A 21,185-nucleotide genomic window follows, 5' to 3' on the forward strand; every position below is an offset into this window, starting at 1 on the left:
TTTTTAAAAATCTGATTTTTCCAGTCTAAAAGGAGAGTAAAGTCTCCCATAACACATGTACTGCCTTTACATACATGCCCCCATTAGCTCTGGATTTATTCTTTGTCCAATACAACAGCTATTATAAAGACTGTTTCTTTTCATTATTCTGCTTTCTGAAATTGTGGAGTGAAGTGAGAAAGAACTTTAAACCCAGTATTTTGAAGGATTACTACATGTTTGAAAAGCATGTGGCCTGAATTTATAGCAAATTGTAAATAGCTATTTGGACAAACAGCGATACAAGGGTTACAGATGAATTAGAACGGAGAGGTCTTAGTTTACACATACAGCAAGACAGATACCCCCAAAAACTGGATTGATCGCTGATCACTAGAATCTGAGAATTAACTTTATGGTCATGTACTCAAATGAATGCAGTGAAAAAAAATTTACAAGTTGCCACTTATGGGACCATTTTAGATAGGAAGTGCCTGGATACAGATTCTTAAGTACAATTGCTTAGGAAAACAAAATCAGAAAAATAAAGAAACAAAAAGCTCAGAATAACAGTCCTTCCAACCAATTTTTCTCCTACACACTAAAATCATCCTTCTAAGAAAAAGGATGAGACCTAAACACAAGTTTCCAGCCTTATATACTTTAAAGATGAGAAATACTCTCAAATGAGCTGCTCATGTTATGCTAAAGTCAGTTGGGCAGAAAGGGGCAAATGGAACTCAGTCAAGGGAAGTGAGAAGTGATGTACTGGAGGAGACCAAAAAAGGCAAGAGAATCCACAATAAGTTGAAAGATACTGTGAGGGTAGGTGAAGTCACCTTTTACTGATCCCTGAATGGAGCAGAAGTCAATGAAGTGGTTAAGGTGGCATATGGAATCTTTTCCTTCATTAGTCAAGGTATCAGAACATAAAAGCAAGGAGGTTATCCTGGTGATAAATATAATACTGGATAGGCCACACTTGAGTGCAGTGTGCAATACTGATCACTTGCAATTACATCCTTTGTCTTTGAAGAGTGCGGCTCTAGGAAACTGCAGCAACAAGAAAGAGTCAGATAGGCCTGGGCTGTTTCCTTCTAGAACAGAGGCAGCTATGGAGAGATTTGTGTAAGTGATGAGAGGGGCTGGGATGGAGGAGAATAGGAAGAACTCACTTATTTCCCTTAGCAACGATTAGACTTAAAGGGATTGGGAAGATGAGACAGGAGGAGGAAAATGGTTCCAACCAATAGGTGTGAAATACACTGCCTGAAAGCTTACTGGAAGTAGAAATCCTGGAATCTTTTAAAAGTGCCTGGATATCCACCTTACATCTGGGAACATCTGAACACAAAAATCCAGGAAAAAATGGGGCAAGAAAGGTCCAGAAAAACAGCATTGTTCAGTGTTGATTCTTGCTTTTACACACAGTGCAGGAGAAAATGTCACTATGGCTCTGTGCGGCATTTGAAGCTCCATAGCCCAGGGATAGGAACTGGGAATGGGTGAGCAGAAGTCATGAGGAATGGTCTGTCAATGTCTGAAGTTAGCTCTGCCACTGACAGTAACTGTGCGGAAATCTTGCTGAGATAAACTTAGCTAGATTCAGCTGACTGGGAATTCATTCAAATGACAAACAAGTGGCTGAGTTAGACAAGTAGGAGAAAAAGGAAAAAGGGAAAAAAAAATTATGGATGCTGGAAATCTGAAACATAAGCAAGTGCTGCAGAAACCCAGCCAAATATATAGCAGATTTCTGTCTGACATTTGGGTCACATCAACATTCTACTTCTGCTTTGGTTGTGTCAGTTCACAGGCTAACACCTATACTCTGCTAATATGTTTTATGAATACAGTTAACATCATAACTATGACCAGATAACCTGTTGTGTGTTGTTAACTGAGGGTTAGACATCAACCATGTGTTAGTAAACGAAGCACTAAGCAGGTAAAGCAACAAAATTCATTCGAGTACAGGGTTCCCAAACAAAACAAAATGCTGAGTCGCCATTGATAGAAAATATAGCAATCCAAATTCTGGAGACATCACATTCACGACAGGAAATTTTACCCAATGAATGAACGAAACCAGTCTCCTCCCATGAGGGAGCATAAAGCTGCTGACGGAGGTCTACAAATCCTCTTCAGAGAGTGCAGGGCTGTGTTTGTGTAGACAGTCAGAATAAAAGATGAGGCAGGTTCCGCCAAGACCATTTATTTTAGTACCTAGCTCTGACATTAATTGACAGATTCTCATGAATTTCAAACTCAGGAGGATTATGGAAAGAAAAGGAGATTACCTTGACTGCAGACACTAACACAAACATGGCCAGAATTCACAGGGACATCAGCCTTACCACCTTTACCATCCCTGCTCTAGCCAGCTGCAATAAAGACTCTCATTGCAGTCTCCTTGGGTAATCTTCAATCTCCATCCTCAGACTCGATCCTCTAAAGACACTCACACCTCCATTCAAAACCTGTATCAGCCTTTCAGACTTGCATTTTTAAATCGGTCCTCTGCACACAAGTTCTCTTTAGCCCTTCCTGAAGTAGGCTCAGCAACAAACACTGCTCCTTAGTCCATCTCCATCAGGTTGCTGCGAGATTCTCGGGAAACCATAAGACGCATCAACTGGTTCTGGAACTTCTCGAACTTCTTCACATCCTGAGCTTGGTCTGTCTTGTATTGTAGACACTAGAAAGTGTGCATAGGGAAGAGGAAAAGGGAGGAGGAGGGAGAAGAAGATGGTATGGAGATGAGTGTCCCCTCAAAACATTATTACAGTCAACAATGCACAAGGACCCAGAGTGAAGAAACAGGCCATTTGCCCCTCCTAGTCTGTTTATAATAAACTCCACCTGCTTCCTCCCACTCCAGCAACATATCCACATACTCCTCTCTAAAACAGGCTTAACATGCCTCTCCTTAAATGCAATTACAATTACTCACAATAAGTCACAATCACTTCTGGTGGTAACAAATTCCACATTTACACCTGAGTACAGATGTTTATTGCTCGATTTATTTCTGGGTTCATCCTTTCCCTTCGTAACCAGAGTTGGGATTCTAGGATTTGTCACTCGTGTAGCACAAAACAATCCATTGGATCCCATCGGGTTTAATGCTGGAGGAATGCTGCATTCAAAACCCTCCCAACCTGCCTCCTCTACATCAACCGTCGTGAGCCTGTTCCTTTCTGTCTGGTCAGCTTGTCATGTTTCTCCATTATACTGTACACTCGGTTCACTCTGTGGGAACAAGCTCACCCCACATTCTCCTCACTTTTGATAAACAAGTCTCCGAATTCCTTATTACAGTCTTCCTATGCTGAAAAGACCTTGAGTTATGCTATTTCCACAAAAGGAAGCTTATTTATTGCCTTTCCATGAAAAATTTCAGAAGTTTCAGCTTTTTCTGGGTCCCCTGTTAGTTTTCTCCTTTCAGGCCCTGCTAGTCCTGACAACAAACATTGTTCAGGATCACATGTGAAGTACACACTCACCACAACATCATCAGTCACTTTCATAGAGAGAAGCCCAGCGCAGTGTCGATACTTAATGACCACACGAACCTGCAACACAAAGGGCACAGTAAATTGCCACTCCTGGGCAGGTGACAGATATTGGGAGTTTGGTGGGGGCACATGAAGCAGAAGAGCATTGGGTGGGTGGCTATTGGGAGAGGGATGTCCAGGAAAATTTGTGGTGGATACCACAGAGTGACATTGTGTGTAGGAGCAGATGCTCTTAAGTTAATCGCAAGAGAAATACAGACAGACAATGCTGCTATGGACAGAGAGGAGTTAATAGTGGTGGTGGAACAGTCAACTGGTGACCAGGGGTGAGGATACCCATGAGGCATGGACATAGGGAAGTGAAAAGGTTTAGAGGGAGTGTGTGAATGGAAAATTAGCAGAATAGATCAGAGTTGATATTACTGTGTTACTTGGGGGAAAATGGGTGTCCAGTTGGGGGTGGGGCAAGGATGAAGGGCTGGCTATCAAAGGGAAGTCTTATATTTTAAAAAAAGCAATGGGAGAGCAGTCAGTTAGCCAGTAATATAAAAGATTGCACAAGTTTTCTTGAAAGATACTAAAATTAATCTTGGAGCCCAATGGACACAGGACTTTTAGAAAATGAGGCTGGAGAAGTAGTAATGGGGAACAAAGAAAGGCAGAGGAACTGAAGTACTTTGCGCCAATTTTCACAGTAGAAGACACCAGCATTATACTAAAACTTCAACACAGTCAGAAAGAGCGAGTGCAGTGGTCATTACCAAGATGGTGGTGCTGAGAAATCTGAAAGGTTCGAAGGTGGATAGTCACCAATCTAGATGGACTACACTGAAGGGTTCTGAAGGAGAAGGCTGAGGAGGTTGTGGAGGCATTGGTGGCGATTTTCAGGAACCACTGGAGTCAGGGAGCATCCCAAAGACCTGGAAAGAGCCTAATGTAACACTCAGTCTAAGAAAGCAAAGAGGCAGAAGACAGGAAATTATAGGCCATTTGGCCTGACCTTGATCATTGGTAGATTTAACAGAGCATTATTAGAACAGAACAGTACAGCACAGGAACGGTCCTTTCAGTAAAAAAATGAGGTCTGCAGATGCTGGAGATCACAGCTGCAAACGTGTTGCTGGTCAAAGCACAGCAGGCCAGGCAGCATCTCAGGAATAGAGAATTCGACGTTTCGAGCATAAACCCTTCATCAGGAATAAGAGAGTAGCCAAGCAGACTAAGATAAAAGGTAGGGAGGAGGGACTAGGGGGAGGGGCGATGGAGGTGGGATAGGTGGAAGGAGGTCAAGGTGAGGGTGATAGGCCGGAGTGGGGTGGGGGCGGAGAGGTCAGGAAGAGGATTGCAGGTTAGGAGGGCGGTGCTGAGTTGAGGGAACCGACTGAGACAAGGGGGGGGGGGGGGGGGGGGGGGGGGAGGGAATGAGGAAACTGGAGAAATCTGAATTCATACCTTGTGGTTGGAGGGTTCCCAGGCGGAAGATGAGGCGCTCCTCCTCCAGCAGTCGTGTTATGTTCTGCCGGTGGAGGAGTCCCACCACCAAGGATATATTTCCCTCCCCTCCCCTATCAGCGTTCCGCAAGGACCACTCCCTTCGTGACTCCCTCGTCAGATCCACACCCCCCACCAACCCAACCTCCACCCCCGGCACCTTCCCCTGCAACCGCAGGAAATGTAAAACTTGCGCCCACACCTCCACACTCACTTCCCTTCAAGGCCCCAAGGGATCCTTCCATATCCGCCACAAGTTCACCTGTACCTCCACACACATCATCTATTGCATCCGCTGCACCCGATGTGGCCTCCTCTATATTGGTGAGACAGGCCGCTTACTTGCGGAACGCTTCAGAGAACACCTCCGGGCCGCCCGAACCAACCAACCCAATCACCCCGTGGCTCAACACTTTAACTCCCTCCCACTCCACCGAGGACATGCAGGTCCTTGGACTCCTCCACCGGCAGAACATAACAACACGACGGCTGGAGGAGGAGCGCCTCATCTTCCGCCTGGGAACCCTCCAACCACAAGGTATGAATTCAGATTTCTCCAGTTTCCTCATTTCCCCTCCCCCCACCTTGTCTCAGTCGGTTCCCTCAACTCAGCACCGCCCTCCTAACCTGCAATCCTCTTCCTGACCTCTCCGCCCCCATCCCACTCCGGCCTATCACCCTCACCTTGACCTCCTTCCACCTATCCCACCTCCATTGCCCCTCCCCCTAGTCCCTCCTCCCTACTTTTTATCTTAGCCTGCTTGGCTACTCTCTCTTATTCCTGATGAAGGGCTTACGCTCGAAACGCGAATTCTCTATTCCTGAGATGCTGCCTGGCCTGCTGTGCTTTGACCAGCAACACGTTTGCAACGGTCCTTTCAGTCCACAACGTTGTGCCGAACATGACACCAAGTTAAACTAATCCTTTCTGTCTAATCTTGGCCCATATTCATGTACTTCTCTAGAAGTCTCTTAAACACCCCAGCATATCTCCCTCCACCACCATCACTGGCAGCACATTCCAGACTCCTACCACAGTGTAAAATAACTATCCCCCTCTCATCTTAAATGCATGGCCCCTAGTTTTAGATTTTTCATTTCTGGGAAAAAAAGCTGCAGACCATCAACCTTATCTATGCATCTCAATTTGATAGACTTCTATCAAGTCTCAGCCACGCCAGAGGTTTTCTGGACTCTGCTTATGGTTCATACTCTAATTCAGGCAGCATTCTGATTAACCTCTTCTGCACCCTCTCTAAAGCCTCCATATCCTTCCTGTAAATGTGGCAACTGGGATTGAACACAATACACTAAGTATGGCCAAACCAAAGTCTTACGAAGCTGCAACATGACATCCTGAGTCTTATCGGTGAAATGAGGACTGCAGATGCTGGAGATCAGAGTCAAGTTCTGATGAAGGGTTTTCACCGGAAATGTCGATTTTCCTGCTCCTCGAATGCTGCCTGACCTGCCGTGTTTTTCCAGCACCACTCTTGATCCTGATTCTTGTACTCAATTCACTGACCAATAAAGACAAACACACCATGCACCTTCTTTACTACCCTATCTAGTTGTGTGGCCACTTTCAGGGAGCGATGGACTCGAACGCCAAGGCTCCCTCTGCACATCAATGCTGTTCAGGGTCCTGCCATTAACTGTATACTTTTCCTTAACATCTGATCTTCAAAACTGCAGCACCTCACACTCACCCAGATTAAAGGCTATCCATCATTTCTCCACCCATATCTGCAAATGATTTATATCCCACTGTATCCTTGGACAATCTTCTACGCTATCCTTGATTCCACAGATCTTTGTATTGTCTGCAAACTTACTAACCCGCCAGTCATTCAAGTCACAAACAGAGGTCCCAGTACAGATCCCTGCAGACCACCACTAGTCACAGACCTCCAGCCTGAAAAAAACACCCTTCCACCACTACCCTCTGCCTTCTATGAAGAAGTCAATTGTGAATCCACACAGCCAAGTCACCGTGGATTCTATGCATTCTAATCTTCTGAATAAGCCGACCATGAGGTACTTTGTCGAAATCAAATAGGAGAAAGTGAGGACTACAGTTGCTGGAAATCAGAGTCAAGAGTGTGTGCTGCAAAAGTACAGCAGGTCAGGCAGCATTTGAGGAACAGGAGAATTGACATTTTGGGCATAAGCTCTTCATCAGGAATGAGGCTTGTGGGTCAGGGCTGAGAGATAAATTGGGGAGGGGGGACAGGGGAACAGGAGAAAGGTAGCTGGGAAGGCAATAAGTGGATGAAGGTGAGGGAGAAGGTGATAGGTCAGAGGGGGCAGCTGTTGAAATTCACATTTATCCCACGTTGCAAGGACTCAAGACAGAACAGGGAGGAGTTTCCTCCTCCAGGTGTCGGGTGGTAACGGTTCGGCAGTCCAGGACCTGCATGTCCTTGACAGAGTAGGAGGGGGAGTTGAAGTATTCAGCCACAGGGCTGTTGGGTTGGTGGGTGCAGGTGTCCCAGAGATTCTCTGAAACGAACATCACTGGGACACCCGCACCCAACACCTAGAGGAGGAACACCTCATGTTCTGCCTTGGGACCCTGTAATCCACATTTATCCAACAACTTCCTCATTTCCCTTCCCCCGACATTATACAGTCCCAAGCCTCCAACTCAGCAATGCCCGCCAGACCAGTCCATCACTGTCCCCTCCGACCTATCATCTTCAACTACCTAATCGCTTTCCCAGCTACCTCTCCCTAACCCCAACCCTCTTCCATTTATCTCTCGACACCACACCCCCTACCCACAAGCCTTATTCCTGGGAAAGGATAAGCACATGGATGATAGGATAATGTAGGGGGATGAGGTGAGAATTGTTCACAGGTCGGCGCACCAGCGAGGGCCAAAAGGCCTGTTCTGTGCTGTATTGTTTTATGATCTATGGGCTTTTGCCAGAAACGTCGATTCTCCTGCTCCTTGGATGCTGCCTGACCTGCTGTGCTTAGCACCACACTCTCGACTACCTTGTCAAAAGCTTTACTAAAATCCAGTTAGACAACATCCACTGCTGTACCCTCATTGAATTTGTTGAGGTGACGAAGGTGAGCAATCGAGTTTGTAAGATATACCTTGCTGACTGTCCCTAATTAGTCCATGCTTTTCCAAATGGGCGTAAATCCTATCCGTAGGAATTCTATCCGATAGCATCCCAACCACTGCCATGAGACTCACTGGTCTATAATTACCTGGATACTCCCCATTTCCCTTGCCGAACATTACATACAGTGTGGAAACAGGCCCTTCGGCCCAAGTCCACATCGACCCGCCGAAGCGCAACTCACCCATATCCCTACATTTACCCCTTACCTAACACTACAGCCAATTCACCTGACCCGCACATCTTTGGACTGTGGGAGGAAACCGGAGCACCCGGAGGAAACCCACACAGACACGGGGAGAACATGCAAACTCCACACAGTCGCCTGAGTCAGGAATTGAACCGGGGTCCCTGGTGCTGTGAGGCAGCAGTGCTAACCACTGTGCCACCGTGCCACCCACTAACAGATGAACAACAGGAGCTACTCGTCAGTCTCCTGGGGTCTGCTCAGTGGCCCATGAGGATATGGAAGGTCTTAGTCAAGGCCTCAGCAAATCTCCTCTCTCGCCTCTCAATAACCCGGAGCAGACAGCACCAGTCCCTGCAGGCTCATCCACCTTCATGCTCTTCAGGAAACCCAACACCATTTCTCTGGTGACCTCAAAATGCCCGAGCATGTCAGCATGCTGCACACACACCTCCATATCCATCTGCTGGGTGAATATTGACGCAGAGTAACCAATCAGGATCTCACCCACATCCTCTGGCGCCAGGCCCTAGTCCCCTCCTTGATGCTGGAGTGGTCCTACCTTCTCCCGAGTTACCCCCCTGTCTCTGAGGGGGATGGAGAGACTGCGCGCGGGGAAGGAGATGGAGCAGCGACTATCTCCCGCCGCCGGTACCTTCATTGGCTCCGTCAGACACAGCTTTTCGGCCGCTTTTACAAATTCCTCCCAGTTGTGGATGTAGGTCATGGCCCCGGCCCAGGCTCCCGACTCCGGCCCTTTCGGTGAGTCAGCCCCAACCGCTCCAGCAACAGCCAATCAGGCAACGCCTTGCTCAATATAAGGCCCGCCCCAGGGGGCAACCAATCACCATCGGCAGTACTCCGCCGTACAGTGCCAGCGCCAGCCAATCGCAGCGGCTCTTTCTTGGGGCCCAGCCATTTAGCGAACAGATTACTCCGACGTGGCCGAGGAGGGTTAGCCAATTGCAGGACAGAGGGATGGTGACTAGGGGAAACGGCTGGATGTAAAAAATGAGGTCTGCAGATGCTGGAGATCACAGCTGCAAATGTGTTGCTGGTCAAAGCACAGCAGGCCAGGCAGCATCTCAGGAATAGAGAATTCGACGTTTCGAGCATAAGCCCTTCATCAGGAATAAGAGAGAGAGAGAGCCAAGCAGGCTGAGATAAAGGGTAGGGAGGAGGGACTAGGGGGAGGGGCGATGGAGGTGGGATAGGTGGAAGGAGGTCAAGGTGAGGGTGATAGGCCGGAGTGGGGTGGGGGCGGAGAGGTCAGGAAGAGGATTGCAGGTTAGGAGGGCGGTGCTGAGTTGAGGGAACCGACTGAGACAAGGTGGGGGGAGGGGAAATGAGGAAGCTGGAGAAATCTGAGTTCATACCTTGTGGTTGGAGGGTTCCCAGGCGGAAGATGAGGCGCTCCTCCTCCAGCCGTCGTGTAGTTGTGTTCTGCCGGTGGAGGAGTCCAAGGACCTGCATGTCCTCGGTGGAGTGGGAGGGAGAGTTAAAGTGTTGAGCCACGGGGTGATTGGGTTGGTTGGTTCAGGCGGCCCGGAGGTGTTCTCTGAAGCGTTCCGCAAGTAAGCGGCCTGTCTCACCAATATAGAGGAGGCCACATCGGGTGCAGCGGATGCAATAGATGATGTGTGTGGAGGTACAGGTGAACTTGTGGCAGATATGGAAGGATCCCTTGGGGCCTTGGAGGGAAGCAAGTGTGGAGGTGTGGGCGCAAGTTTTACATTTCCTGCGGTTGCAGGGGAAGGTGCCGGGGGTGGAGGTTGGGTTGGTGGGGGGTGTGGATCTGACAAGGGAGTCACGAAGGGAGTGGTCCTTGCGGAACGCTGATAGGGGAGGGGAGGGAAATATATCCTTGGTGGTGGGGTCCGTTTGGAGGTGGCGGAAATGGCGGTGGATAATACGTTGTATGCGCAGGTTGGTGGGGTGGTAGGTGAGAACCAGTGGGGTTCTGTCTTGGTGGCGGTTGGAGGAGCGGGGCTCAAGGGCGGAGGAGCGGGAAGTGGAGGAGATGCGGTGGAGGGCATCGTCGATCACGTCTGGGGGGAATCTGCGGTCCTTGAAGAAGGAGGCCATCTGGGCTGTGCGGTGTTGGAATTGGTCCTCCTGGGAGCAGATGCGGCGGAGACGAAGGAATTGGGAATATGGGATGGCGTTTTTACAGGGGGCAGGGTGGGAGGAGGTGTAGTCCAGGTAGCTGTGGGAGTCAGTCGGTTTATAATAGATGTCTGTGTTGAGTCGGTCGCCCGAGATAGAAATGGAAAGGTCTAGGAAGGGGAGGGAGGAGTCTGAGACAGTCCAGGTGAATTTCAGGTCGGGATGGAAGGTGTTAGTAAAGTTGATGAACTGTTCAACCTCCTCGTGGGAGCACGAGGCAGCGCCGATACAGTCATCGATGTAGCGGAGGAAAAGGTGGGGGGTGGTGCCAGTGTAGTTGCGGAAGATGGACTGTTCCACATATCCTACGAAGAGGCAGGCATAGCTGGGGCCCATGCGGGTGCCCATGGCAACTCCTTTAGTTTGGAGGAAGTGGGAGGATTGAAAAGAGAAGTTATTCAGGGTGAGGACCAGTTCAGTCAGTCGAAGGAGGGTGTCAGTGGAAGGGTACTGGTTGGTGCGGCGGGAAAGGAAGAAGCGGAGGGCTTTGAGTCCTTCGTGATGGGGGATGGAGGTGTACAGGGACTGGATGTCCATAGTGAAAATAAGGCGTTGGGGACCGGGGAAGCGAAAATCCTGGAGGAGGTGGAGGGCGTGGGTGGTGTCCCGAACGTAGGTGGGGAGTTCTTGGACTAAAGGGGACAGGACCGTGTCGAGGTATTGGGAGATGAGTTCGGTGGGGCAGGAGCAGGCTGAGACAATGGGTCGGCCGGGGCAGGCAGGTTTGTGGATTTTGGGCAGGAGGTAGAAACGGGCTGTGCGGGGTTGTGGGACTATGAGGTTGGAGGCGGTGGATGGGAGATCCCTGAGGTGATGAGGTCCTGGATGGTCTGGGAGATGATGGTTTGGTGGTGGGAGGTGGGGTCGTGGTCACGGGGGCGATAAGAGGAGGCGTCCGCGAGCTGGCGTTTGGCTTCAGCGGTGTACAGGTCAGTGCGCCAAACTACCACCGCGCCTCCCTTGTCTGCGGGTTTGATGGTGAGGTTGGGATTGGAGCGGAGGGAGTGGAGGGCTGCACGTTCTGAGGGTGAGAGGTTGGAGTGGGTGAGAGGGGTGGACAGGTTGAGTCGGTTGATGTCACGGCGGCAGTTGGCTATAAAGAGGTCGAGGGCGGGTAAGAGGCCTGCACGGGGTGGCCAGGTGGATGGGGTGTGTTGGAGGCGGGAGAAGGGGTCGTCAGAGGGTGGGCGGGAGTCTTGGTTGTGAAAGTAGGCACGGAGGCGAAGGCGGCGGAAGAATTGTTCAATATCTCGCCGCGTGTTGAACTCATTAATCCGAGGGCGTAGGGGAACGAAGGTGAGGCCCCTGCTGAGGACTGATCTTTCATCCTCAGAGAGGGGGAGATCTGGAGGGATGGTGAAAATCCGGCAAGGCTGGGAGCTAGGAAACGGCTGGATACCATTCGGCCCATCGAGTATATACTAGCTCCTCAGGAATACTTTATCCAGTGTTGTTGTTGAAGCACCTTTAGATAGAATTGTTGCAGCAAAGAGGGAAATCTTTTAGCCCCTTGTTTAGATTACCTACAGTGTGGAACAAGTCCACACTGACCCGCCGAAGAGCAACCCACCCATACGCCTACATTTACCCCTTACCTAACACAACGGGCAGTTTAGCATGGCCAATTCACCTGGCCCGCACATCTTTGGACTGTGGGAGGAAACCGGAGCACCCGGAGGAAACCCACGCAGACACGGGGAGAACGTGCAAACTCCACACAGTCAGTCACCTGAGTCGGGAACTGAACCCAGGTCCCTGGCGCTGTGAGGCAACAGTGCTAACCACTGTGCAACCGTGTCTGTATTGTTCCCTAGAGAGTAAAAAGTGAGGACTGCAGATGCTGGAGTATCAGAGCTGAAAATGTGTTGCTGGAAAAGCGCAGCAGGTCAGGCAGCATCCAAGGAACAGGAGAATCGACGTTTCGGCCATAATTCCTGATGAAGGGCTTATGCCCAAAACATCGAATTTCCTGTTCCTTGGATACTGCCTGACCTGCTGCGCTTTTCCAGCAACACATTTTCAGCTTGTTCCCTGGAGAAACATTTTACTCAGTGCTATTCCATTGCCTTCTCCCTATTACCCCACACATTCTGGTTTTTCTGATAATAATCCATTCCCTTCTTGAATATGTCGATTGAACCTGCCTTCAATCCTCAAGATCTGCCTTCAGATCTAAACCTACATTGTGTAAATTGCAATTTTCTTCCCCTCACGTTGCCTTTGCTTGTTTTGCCAATGGTTTTAAACCTGTCTGCTATGTTTCCTGATCCTTCCCCTCCCAATGCAAACCTTTTTTTCCCGTCTAGCTACTCTATGAAGTGCTCTAATGATTTTTGAGTATCTCTAACAAATCTCTCAACCTTCCTGTCAAAGTATAACTGAATTTCCTAATTTTTACAAGCAACCTCATGAGCTTTCTCTACACCTCCTTACAAAGGTCTGTATTTTGAGTGGACAAGAGCAAGGCATAATTTTCAGATGATATGAGATTTGGAAATCAGTTATTAATGATGAATTTTTGCAGACTACAGAGTATGTACTTATGAAATTGAAGGACACAAATAAATGAAATATAATGCCAAGTAAGAAATGATACCTTGTTCAGAACCATATGAACTGAGAGGGGAAATAGAATTTAGAGAATTGTTGCATCACAGAAGGCAACACAAAAGAACTTGGGGATACTTGTGCATGGCACACAGAAAGCTAGCACACAGTTGAAACAGGTAACTCGAAAAGTAAATGTAATTGCTGTCCTTATTTCAAAGGCACAGAGTGTAAGAAGTGGGAAGGCTTACTACAATTATACAAGATGCTAGTAACACAACACCTGGAACATTGAGAATAGTTTTGGCCCCCTTAGAACACAGAACATTACATCCCTGGTGTGGAATTGTTTTATGACCAAAGGTAAAGGTTGGGACTCCCACTCACTGAAGTTTCGAAGAATGATAGGTGATTTCATTGAAACATGTAGGATTCTTAAGAGGCTTCTCTGGTAACTGCTCAGTGGATGCTGCCCCTTCAAGGAGAGTCCAGGACCAAAGTGCATAGTCTCAGAATAAAGGGGCACCAATTTCATACTGAGATGAGAAGGAATTTTTTTTCTCAGAGAGTTGAGTGTCTATGGAACTCCATGCCACTGAGACCTGTGGGGCAGAGTCCTTGTGAAAACTTAAGGCTGGGACAAGAAGGAAGGATCAGACAGGACTCTAAAGGTTTACAAGGTAGCCAGGATGGAACTGAAGTATGGATTTAGGAGAGCTCAAAGGGGGCATGATGAAACCTTGGCAGATAGGAGTAAAGAAAACACCAAGTTGTGAGGAACAAGAGGATGGCCAAAGTGAGGGTAGGGCTAATCAAGGATGGCAGAGGGAACTTGTGCCTAGAATCAGAGTTGGAAGGGGAGGTCCTTTGTGGAAATGATCTGCCACCCTGCCAACCCATAATAGGCCCACAAAAGCAAAATTGGCCAAAACGTATTAAAACACCCAGAATACCTCAGCAAGGGACCAAGCAGGCTGACAAGCAGCAAAACTAGACAGCACTCACAGACAAAGGAATACACTACACTTCAAGCTCCCACTAACAATGACAGAGCACCACAGCTATCCCAAAGCCCCGAGGGCAGTTTCACAACCCAGCAATACCAAAGTCACACAAAGGACAGGTCAGACGGAAAGGCACCAGCAAAGCATCGCTCCTAGGACAGGACAATGGAAGCAGCTCGCCACTTCAGAGGAGGCATTAACACCTACCTGCAAAGAGAAATTGAACCTCCAGAACCATCGATACTATCAGAATGTTGCTTTGTGTAGAGAATCATGACATTCCTCCGAAAACTATTTTCCAAATAGTATCATTGTAACTAGATTACTCCATTTCCAGACACGTTGTATTTTCCCCATTTCTAATTAGCCTTATTGTACAGCATTATTATAAAAACTAGTCTCATTGTCAGCTCTGGGAAGAGAAATTCTGATCTACCTGCACAGATTGTCAGTTCGGTGTCAGCCTCTCACATCCCAGCAGCAGATGTCCTGATCTTCTGGAGAAGATACGTCCAGGTCAAGGGAGAGAGTACCGATGTGGTCGATTCTTTCGGGATCTGGACCAGCAAACAACAGGTCAGGTAACCCTGAGGGTCGATGCCAGTGGAAACATCCTCCACCCACCCTCCAGCTTTGCCATCGGAGGAAGCAGAGGTTACCTGACATACGCAGGGCAGCCGAAAGTGTGCCAAACCTGCAGGAGGTCAGGCCACATGGCAGCGGATTGTAAGGTGACTGTGTGCCGATAATGCAAGCAAGAAGGCCACCCGACCAAGGAAAGTAAGGAGGCCAAGAACTGTAATCTGTGCGGAGAGGCGGGCCACATGTACAAGGCCTGCCCAAGACGAGGAGCCGCCACCTACGCACAGATGGCTGGAGGTGGCAACACGAGCATTAAACTGCCTAAGACCAGCAAGGTACCACAAAACAGCACGGGAACGGTGTCTGGAGGCACCCAGAAGGAAGGGCAGGCAGTAGCGGAGCAGACGGCGGGGAGATGCAGCAGCCGATCCAAGCTCCTTCAAGACAGGCGGAGGAAATGGAAGAGGAGGGATCAAAGGAGGCAGAGGATTGGATTACTGTTAAAAGCAGGAAGAGGAAATCTCTGAAGGCCCCCAAAGCCACCCAGCGAAGGGGGAAGTGGCACCTACACGACAGGCAGCTCTTCTGACGGTGAGGACGGGCGTAAGGAGGATCGTCACCAGAGGAAGAGACAGAGCACCGTGGGGAAAAAGAAAGGCAGCACCATCCAAGCAGGAAAAGATGATCCCTCTGAGGAGATGGGTAAAGGCCTCCCCCTACCCGGTGAGAACCAAGAGGTACCCACCGGCCCACAGCTCCAGGTAACTGGGAGCAGCGGTCCTGTGACAGCCCCACTGTCAGATGGAGAACTGGACTGTGCGGACCCTGGGCCTGACCCGAAAACACCAGAGTGGGGAAATGGCCCCAGCGTGGAGCCGGACAGCTACCTCAGCCCTGGGAGGGTCCAGCAGTTTGCCATCACCACGGGGATGCACACAGCTACCCCAGAGAGGCAACACCAGCAGCAAATGGACACTTGTTACCTTGTAAACTGTTAAAATGGGGATAAGAATTGTCAGCATCAATGTGTGTAGCATCAAATCGGCTCCGCGATGTGTTTCTACTTCCTGGCCAATGTTAAGGACGATGTTTCTGCAGGAGTGTGGGATACCGCACCTCAGCAGCTACAGGAGATGGTCGAGCTTGTGGGCCCATGGGCTGTCAGTTTGGTCAGGGGACAACGATAGCCGCGCCTCCGGCCTGGGTATCCTGTTGCGAGGAGGCAACTTCACCATCTCTGAGGTTAAGGAGGTGGTGGGCGGGCGTCTCCTCGTCACCGACATCATGTACAGGAATGCTCCCCCGAGATTGATTAATGTGTATGCCCAGTGGGTAAGGGTGAACGGTTGGCCATCCTGCAGCAGCTTCCACTGTTGCTGGCTACGTCCAGGCCGGTCATTCTGGCCGGAGACTTCAACTGTATCATTGATGCAGATGGACAATCCAGCGGGGAGGGGGGGGACAGTAAACTGGACACCATGTCCAGAGCCCTGATGGACACAGTCAAGGATGCCAAGCTGCACGACGTCTTCAGCACCCCTGCAGACGGAGCGCAGCATAGATACACCTGGTCATGGGCAGACGGGTCTATCCACTCAAGGATAGATTACCTGTTTGTGTCCCGAACGCTCTCGGTCAGATCTATCAACGTCAAACCAGTGTTCTTCTCTGGCCACCGCCTCCTGCTGGCCGACTGTCACCTACAGGATGAGCAGCAGGCAGGTAAGGGAACATGGAAGCTGAACACCAAGCTGTTGACCCCGGGAAACATTGAGGAGCTCAAGAGGGACTACACAGGTTGGAGAACCATGAAGCCCCTCTTTGAGTCCCCAGCGGACTGGTGGGGAACAGTAAGGGAACATCAAGACGTTCTTCATCCTCAAAGGTGTTCAGGAGGCGAGAGAGAGGTGGGGAAAACTGTCCCAGCTCCAGGAAAGTATGCAGACCCTGCTCCTGCTGCAGACGGTGGGAGTCGATGTCACGGAGGACCTCAAGGAGGTGAAAGGCCAGCAAGACTCGCTCTTTGCCTCGGAGGCCTCCAAGATAATCATCTGGTCCAGAGTCCACGTTTCTTCTTCCAGAAGGTGCATAAAGAGAGCTCCGTGCTCAGCAGCCTGAAGGAAGAAGATGGCTCGATATCATCATCTCAGGCTGACGTCATGAGGATCAGTAAATCCTTCAACGCCAGTCTGTATGACCCGAAGCCGACCGACAGCGCGGCCTCCCATTCGTTCCTGTCCTCTATCACGGAGGTCTTAGATGACAGAACACGGGAGAGGCTGGACCCGCCTTATCTCTGGATGAGCTGATCAAGGCACTCGAGTCTTTTGAAAAGAATAAAACTCCTGGAAGCGACGGCTTACCGGTCGAGCTCTGTTCTGCTCTGTGGGACTTGATTGGCCAGGACCTGCTGGAGGTGTATGTCAGTATGCTTCGGGCAGGTACCATGAGTGAATCCATGAGGAAAGGCATCATCACCCTCATCTATAAGCGGAAGGGGGAGAGGGAGGAACTCAAAAATTGGAGACCAATCTCACTGTTGAATGCGGATTACAAAATTCTGTCAAAGGTAATCGCCAACTGGGTCAGGTCTGCTCTGGGGTCAGTGATTCACCCTGACCAAACCTGTGCTGTACTGGGCAGGAAGATCGCTGAGAGTCTCGCACTCCTCAGGGATACGATCGCCTACGTGCAGGACAGAGGGTTGGACACCTGCCTGATCAGCCTGGACCAGGAGAAAGCCTTTAACAGGATATCACACAGGTATATGAGAGATGTTCTCTCCAAAATGGGCTTTGGGGATGGAATCTGCAATTGGATCAGACTGCTCTACACCAACATTGTCAGTGCAGTCTCAATCAATGGGTGGGAAGCAGATAGCTTCCCAGTCAGATCTGGAGTCAGGCCGGGCTGCTCTCTCTCTCCTGACTTGTTTGTGTGCAGCATAGAGCCATTTGCCGAGTCCATCAGGAAGGATGCGAGCCGGAGAGGGGTGACTATTCCGGGCAGCGGGGGCCTGCAGGTTAAGGCCTCCCTGTACATGGATGACGTCGCCGTTTTCTGCTCGGATCCACCGTCGGTGCACAGACTCGTGCAAATGTGACCAGTTCGAACGGGCCTCGGGGGCCAAGGTAAACCGAGGCAAGAGCGAGGCCATTCTCTTCGGGAACTGGGCCGACCAATCCTCGATCCCCTTCACCATCAGGACCGACCACCTGAAGGTGCTGGGTATTTGGTTCGGGGGGGGCTGGGGCATGCGCCAAGTCCTGGGAGGAGCGTATCAGCAAAGTGAGGCAGAAGCTGGGCAGATGGAGGCTATGGTTGCTCTCCATCACGGGAAAAAACCTGGTCATCAGGTGTGAGGCACTGTCATTGCTATTATACGTGGCACAGGTCTGGCCTATTCCCAGAACCTGTGCCGCTGCAGTCACCTGGGCCATCTTCCAGTTTATACGGAGGTCAAAGATGGACCAGGTCCGAAGGAACTTGCTGTACAAAGATCTGGGCAACGGGGGAAAAAATACACCCAATGCCACCCTCACCCTGATGGCCACCTTGTGTGTGGCTGTATCAAGCTGTGCGTGGATCCCCGGTACGCAAACACCAAGTGTCACTACGTACTGAGGTTCTACCTGTCCCCGGTGTTGCGAAGGATGGGCCTGGCCTCGCTGCCGCAGAACGCTCCGAGTAGTTGAACCATTCAGTATCACCTGTCCTTCGTGGAGAAGTTTATAAAGAAAAACAGCTTTGCCCACAAGTCCATCAGGAAGTGGTCAGCACGTAGTGTCCTTGAGACCCTTCGGGAAAAGGAGAGGGTGGATCCTATCGAGCAGTTCCCTGAGCAGACTGTCAAAGCCATTTGGCAGAATGCCTCATTGCCAGAACTTTCCAACAAGCACCAAGACATGGCTTGGCTGGTGGTGAGAAGGGCTCTGCCTGTGGGATCCTTTATGCACGCCCGGACTCTCAGCCACACCGCACGCTGCCCTCGAAGCGGCTGTGGGGGGGAACGAGACTGTCACACACCTCCTTCTGGAATGTGCCTATGCAGAAGAAGTCTGGAGAGGAATGCAGTGATGTTTGTCGAGATTCATCCCGAGCAGCGCCGTGACGCAGGACTCCATGCTCCACGGTCTGTTCCCCAGGACGCACACCGACTGCGCCTGGAGGATCATCAACTCGGTGAAGGATGCTCTCTGGGTGGTCCGAAAGAAGGAGTTGACCCCGACTGAGTGTTGCAGACTGGCACATTCCAAGGTCCAGGACTACGCGTTGAGGGACGCGCTGAAGCTGGGGGCAGCTGCTGCCAAGGCGCGGTGGGGAAAGACCACTGTGTAACATCTGCCTGCCTAAGAAGAACAGGAGGCCCACGCAGTCATTTGGGCTCTGCTGGCACCTCAGCTAGATATATGGGCATAAGATTGATAAACATACATGTATATAACAATGATCAATTCTGATCTCTGTATGCAAATGTTTACATATGTATGGCATGACCAACTGTACAGACCCTCAAGTTATTTTATGAATAAAGTATATTTTTGAAAAAAACGTTGTGAGCCTAGTCAGTTTCTCTTCCAGCAATATCGCTTGTAATAAACAGCATGTCAATTTCACTCGATCTGGTTTGTGTGGTCTCTATTGGGCAAATTTCTCCAACAGTTTGGCGTTAGTCGGCAGGTCCTTTTTGCCTCTCAACAGGGTAAGAGAACCTGACATTTTAAATTTTAGCCCAATTCGGAGCTGGCGGTCAGCCCTGCCCCAGCGGGTCAGATCACAGGAAGGCTGGACGATTGTGGAGGGTGGCCACAATTCTGATCTAGTGACTGTGGCTGTGGAGGTAGTCTGGTCAGTGGATCAATTCATCACCAAATGTAACTCTCTGGCAGTCGGCTGCTGCTGCAGTTTGGAAATTGAGCAGTGAGTTGGCCTGTGGAGGTAGGCAGCTCTGCTAAATATATTACCTACATTTTTTGCAAGAAACAGCAATTTGGCCCATGCGTGATCCAACTTGAGCCAGGACTTGTGTCACGAACCTGATCTAGCCAGGAGAAAGATGAAAGTATGGCAAGATAGAAGGAGAGATTCGCCGATCCGATTTTCTCTTTAAAACCTACAAATTGTGAGAAATTGCTGTCTTGCTTGTCCTGTATTTGTCTCTCGTCTCTTTGTCCTGTTGGTTTCTGTGTTTGTCAGTGCTGCAGTCTCTTCTCTATTCCCAGCTCGAACTACAGGTGGGGGTGAGGATGTGGGACCCCCCTCACCCTGGGGCCGCCCCGGGGACAAGGCTGACTTGTCCGGCTGAGGCAACGGTCCGCGGACACCGACCCTCAAGGAAGTCACAAGCCACCAGGGTAACCACAATCGCCCGGACAGTAAGGTATGGAACACCCTGTTTATTCAGGTCGCCAGCCAATATTGTCTGGGAGCAGACTAGGGAAGGGAGGTTTGGCAAAGCCTTGGAGACCTGAGTGTAAATAAGTTGAGGGAAGTGGTCAGCAGCTCCCACCTCCCTCCCCCAGCCTTAAATTGAAATCACGGAGTCCCGAAAACTCTGAAAAACAAAGAGCCCCTCCCCTCAGTATCCCACACCTACCTTGTTGCTAAGGAATTTGATCCTGGGGGGGTGGGTGGGTGGGATGAGGTGGCTGAGTTACTGACTTCCCAACTGCACAGGGCAGCAGAGACAGAGAGAGAGAGAGAGAGACTGACTGTCAGTCTGTCAGAATTCATGTTAGCACTCAACAGGGTCCGAGTGCCCGAATTCACTCACTCAGTAAATTGCTTGCTGGTGATTAAATTATGCCCGAAACGTCGAATTTCCTGTTCCTTGGATGCTGCCTAACCTGCTGTGCTTTAACCAGGAACACATTTTCTGCTGGTGATTAAATGTCTGCTTGAATCCCTGCAGCTCAACATCCAGGAGTGACTTGATTTATTTCGCATTTGGTGATCTCTGATGGGGTTTTTAAGGAACTATTGGTGCTTTATGAAATTAAAGTTCTGCATAAGTTTTATTCATGAGGCACTGACGTTCAGGACGCTATGGGGGCACGGACATCCACCCTTTGCTGGGAGATACCAGCCGTGGGAGCTGGGCAACTCCATCCTCATGGCGAGAACGGCCCAAGGCCGAAAATGGACCAGAGTACCCAGGAAAGGCAATGGTAAACTGCAAGAACAAGTTAGAAGATGCTCTTGTTGCACTTGAGTCACTGGCAGACACCGTGCTAAAAGACACAGGGGACAGCCATCACATTATTCCCTTCACAGGGGACCTTTACACCCGGTCCCAAGAGAATTGGCTATAAATTGATAAAATTGACCTGCCCCACAGCCATTACAGGGGACACGGGGACCCCTCCTGGAACACTGTCTACATGTTGCAGTGTCTCGCAACATTTCGTGACATTGTCAAACACCATCAGCCCCCTAAAGTTAATGACCGCGGCAATAAAACCCCACAAGAGTGGAGACCCCGATCACCGAGTCCAGCCCAGCCGCCCCACGCCCCTCAATATCCGAGTAAAAAATGAGGTCTGCAGATGCTGGAGATCACAGCTGCAAATGTGTTGCT

The 21,185-nt window shown here is 50.0% G+C and overlaps 1 protein-coding gene across 1 annotated transcript; it reads right to left on the reverse strand.

Moving 5' to 3' along the window:
• Window positions 1-2,178: 2,178 nt before the first annotated feature.
• srp9 (signal recognition particle 9) lies at window positions 2,179-9,108 on the reverse strand. Its single transcript, XM_060855555.1, has 3 exons — window positions 8,965-9,108; window positions 3,486-3,554; window positions 2,179-2,677 (listed from the first exon to the last, which is right to left on the reverse strand). The coding sequence occupies exons 1-3, from the start codon at window positions 9,034-9,036 to the stop codon at window positions 2,558-2,560; spliced, it is 261 nt and encodes an 86-aa protein (XP_060711538.1). The 5' UTR covers window positions 9,037-9,108; the 3' UTR covers window positions 2,179-2,557.
• Window positions 9,109-21,185: the final 12,077 nt, after the last annotated feature.

This window comes from Hemiscyllium ocellatum, chromosome 3, assembly GCF_020745735.1.
Source record: "Hemiscyllium ocellatum isolate sHemOce1 chromosome 3, sHemOce1.pat.X.cur, whole genome shotgun sequence".
NCBI classification, from domain to species: domain Eukaryota; kingdom Metazoa; phylum Chordata; class Chondrichthyes; order Orectolobiformes; family Hemiscylliidae; genus Hemiscyllium; species Hemiscyllium ocellatum.

What these genes read in the sequence shown, in the direction of transcription:
- srp9 (XM_060855555.1), bottom strand. Translation starts at nt 9,036, where the DNA reads ATGACCTACATCCACAACTGGGAGGAATTTGTAAAAGCGGCCGAAAAG. An exon ending in GTCTGACGGAGCCAATGAAG is followed by an intron (nt 3,555 to 8,964) that starts GTACCGGCGGCG and finishes TTTGTGTTGCAG; the next exon opens with GTTCGTGTGGTCATTAAGTA. An exon ending in AAGTGACTGATGATGTTGTG is followed by an intron (nt 2,678 to 3,485) that starts GTGAGTGTGTAC and finishes CACACTTTCTAG; the next exon opens with TGTCTACAATACAAGACAGA.